This window comes from Elephantulus edwardii, unplaced genomic scaffold, assembly GCF_000299155.1.
Source record: "Elephantulus edwardii isolate Elephantulus edwardi_28Jun2011 unplaced genomic scaffold, EleEdw1.0 scaffold00028, whole genome shotgun sequence".
Taxonomy (NCBI): domain Eukaryota; kingdom Metazoa; phylum Chordata; class Mammalia; order Macroscelidea; family Macroscelididae; genus Elephantulus; species Elephantulus edwardii.
The window spans coordinates 11,405,737-11,407,926 of record NW_006399778.1 but is presented as its reverse complement, the minus strand read 5'-3'; the positions used below and the strand labels follow the sequence as shown (position 1 = coordinate 11,407,926).

The following is a 2,190-nucleotide window of genomic DNA, read 5'->3' as shown; positions in this document are numbered from 1 at the left end:
AAAAAAAAAAGGAAAATGGGGCCTAAATAGGTTGGCTTGCTCAAAGCTAGGTTGTCACAAACCTTCAATGTGATATTGTTTATTAAAAAAAATTAAAGCAAAGCACAATAAAATGAGATAATGCTTAGACTGAGAATTAACTAAAACAAGGTATGTCATGTAGAGTTTGGTGCATAGCAGGCTACAGGAACCTCTCCTGTGTTAAGTCTTGGAGTTTTCTGTATTGGCCATTTGACTAAGCAATCTCTCGAAGGCCAGAGACAAAGCTTCTTTAGCCGTGTATCCCCTGCTGAAGAGTGGAAAGCCACCAAGCTGCCTCCTGCTCAGCCTGTAAGATGTGACATCACCTGATTCAGGACCTACATCTTAGCAGTCCTCCGTCTGAGGCGTGACTAATCTAAGTTTGGTTCTCTGCTTCTCCAGTGACTTGCAAGATGATTTTATCTCGCCATGTGGAGCCTGCAGACAAGTCATGAGAGAGGTAAGCAGTTCTTCTTTCTTTTTGCAAACTAACCCTGTGAGCCCCTTTTCTCCCAGGCTGTGAGGGCCATGCTGGGCCTCCAGGGAGGAGAGAGGCTGCTGACCTACCTGAGTGCTCGGTTAGCAGGCCCCTGAGGCCATCATCCTGGATCAGTGGCAGAAACTTTTCATTCAACAGATACTTAGTGAGAGTCTCCACTGTACCAGACACTGAGCTGGCTTCCTGATAAAACCCATTGCCAACCTTCCAGAAGTAGATTTGGCCAATTACATCAGAGACCATATGCCCCCACTGTTGTGACCCATCAAGTTGATTCTGGCTTGTAATAACCCAAAGCAGAACAACCCTGTACATGTACCTAGGCTGTCCTGGAAGAGGTACACCAGAGTACTCCTTAAAGGTCAGGGAGGTGAGACTTTACCTCAGATACTGTTGCCAGGAGGGGCCAGTCCCTGGAAAATGACATCCTGCTTGGAAAGGCAGAAGGTCCTTAAAAGAGAGGAAGACCCTCAATGAGATGGATTGACACAATGACTGTAACAGTAAGTTTAACTACAGCTGAGATTGTGAGAACGGCACAGGATTGGGCAGGATTTCGATCTGTGTCACAGTTGACTTGACAACACCTGACAACAACAATAGCAATCTTGGTGGGAGCAGCTGGTGGATCTGAACCTGGCCTTTCGGGTAGCAGACAAGCACTTAACCATTGGGGCATCAAAACCCCTTATTTGGTCTGCAAAGCCTGAAATATTTTACTGTCTGACACTTAACAGAAGTTTGCCAGTCCCTGCTTCAGATAGTCAAGAGGGACTTCTCTTTGAAGATGGTATTTGAGCAAAGATTTAAATAATGAAGAAGGATGCACCGACAAAGGCCTGGAGATTGTTCCAGCAGGAGAACAAGCAAGTTTAATGCTCAAATGCTTGATGAGTTGGATAATTAGTAAGAAGGCCAGAGGTGCTGGAGGACGGCAAGGGGCCTGGGAGTGATAGATAGGATGGGAAGTCAGAGGGCGGACTGGGGCCAGGTTCAACAGGTCTTTTAGAGTTTGTTTTATTCCAAGAATAAAGGGAAACCATTGGGTATCTTGAACTCTAAATAACAAATAAAAACATTGTGGACCCTAAATCTGGGGTTGATATAAATTTGTCTCTCTGTGTATGAACATTTTGGGAGGTCGTGAAGCATGCCAGTGGGTTTTGTGGATTCTCAAATAGGTCTATGCCTTCCAGTCTCAAAAGATGAAAGCCAGTATCTCAGAAAACCCTGCAGACTCTTGCCTGGGTTCTGAAGCGCTATCATCAGCCTCTCTGTAAACCAAATCTGTTGCCTACTAGTCAACACGCAACTCATGGCAACCCCAGGGGTCAGAATCAGGGCTTGGGACAGGAGTGAGCCAGTTCAATCATGGCCAGTGAGACAAAACCAGAAGAACACTGAAGTTTTAAAATTTTGGTTACCAAGAGTGATAACTGGAACATTAAAAAGTATATAAAGTTATTGTTATTATTATAGATATTATGCTGTCACTATCTAGATCTGTCTTGAAGTACAATATTGTCAGTGACAGGATAATATCTATACACATACAAGGAAGTCCAGTGAATACCACTATCATTCAAATATATGCCCCAACAACCAGAGCCAAGGAAGAGGAGATAGAAGATTTTTACCAACTTTTACAATCGGAGATTGATTGAACATGC

General features: G+C 44.0%; 1 protein-coding gene across 1 annotated transcript in view; it reads left to right on the top strand.

Annotated features, from left to right (window-relative positions):
* Positions 1–2,190, top strand: part of CDA (cytidine deaminase) — a 43,530-nt gene that overhangs the window by 36,048 nt on the left and 5,292 nt on the right. Inside the window, exon 3 of the mRNA XM_006883574.1 lies at positions 424–481. Coding sequence (XP_006883636.1) covers positions 424–481 — 58 coding nt within the window. The remainder of the gene's footprint in view (positions 1–423; positions 482–2,190) is intronic.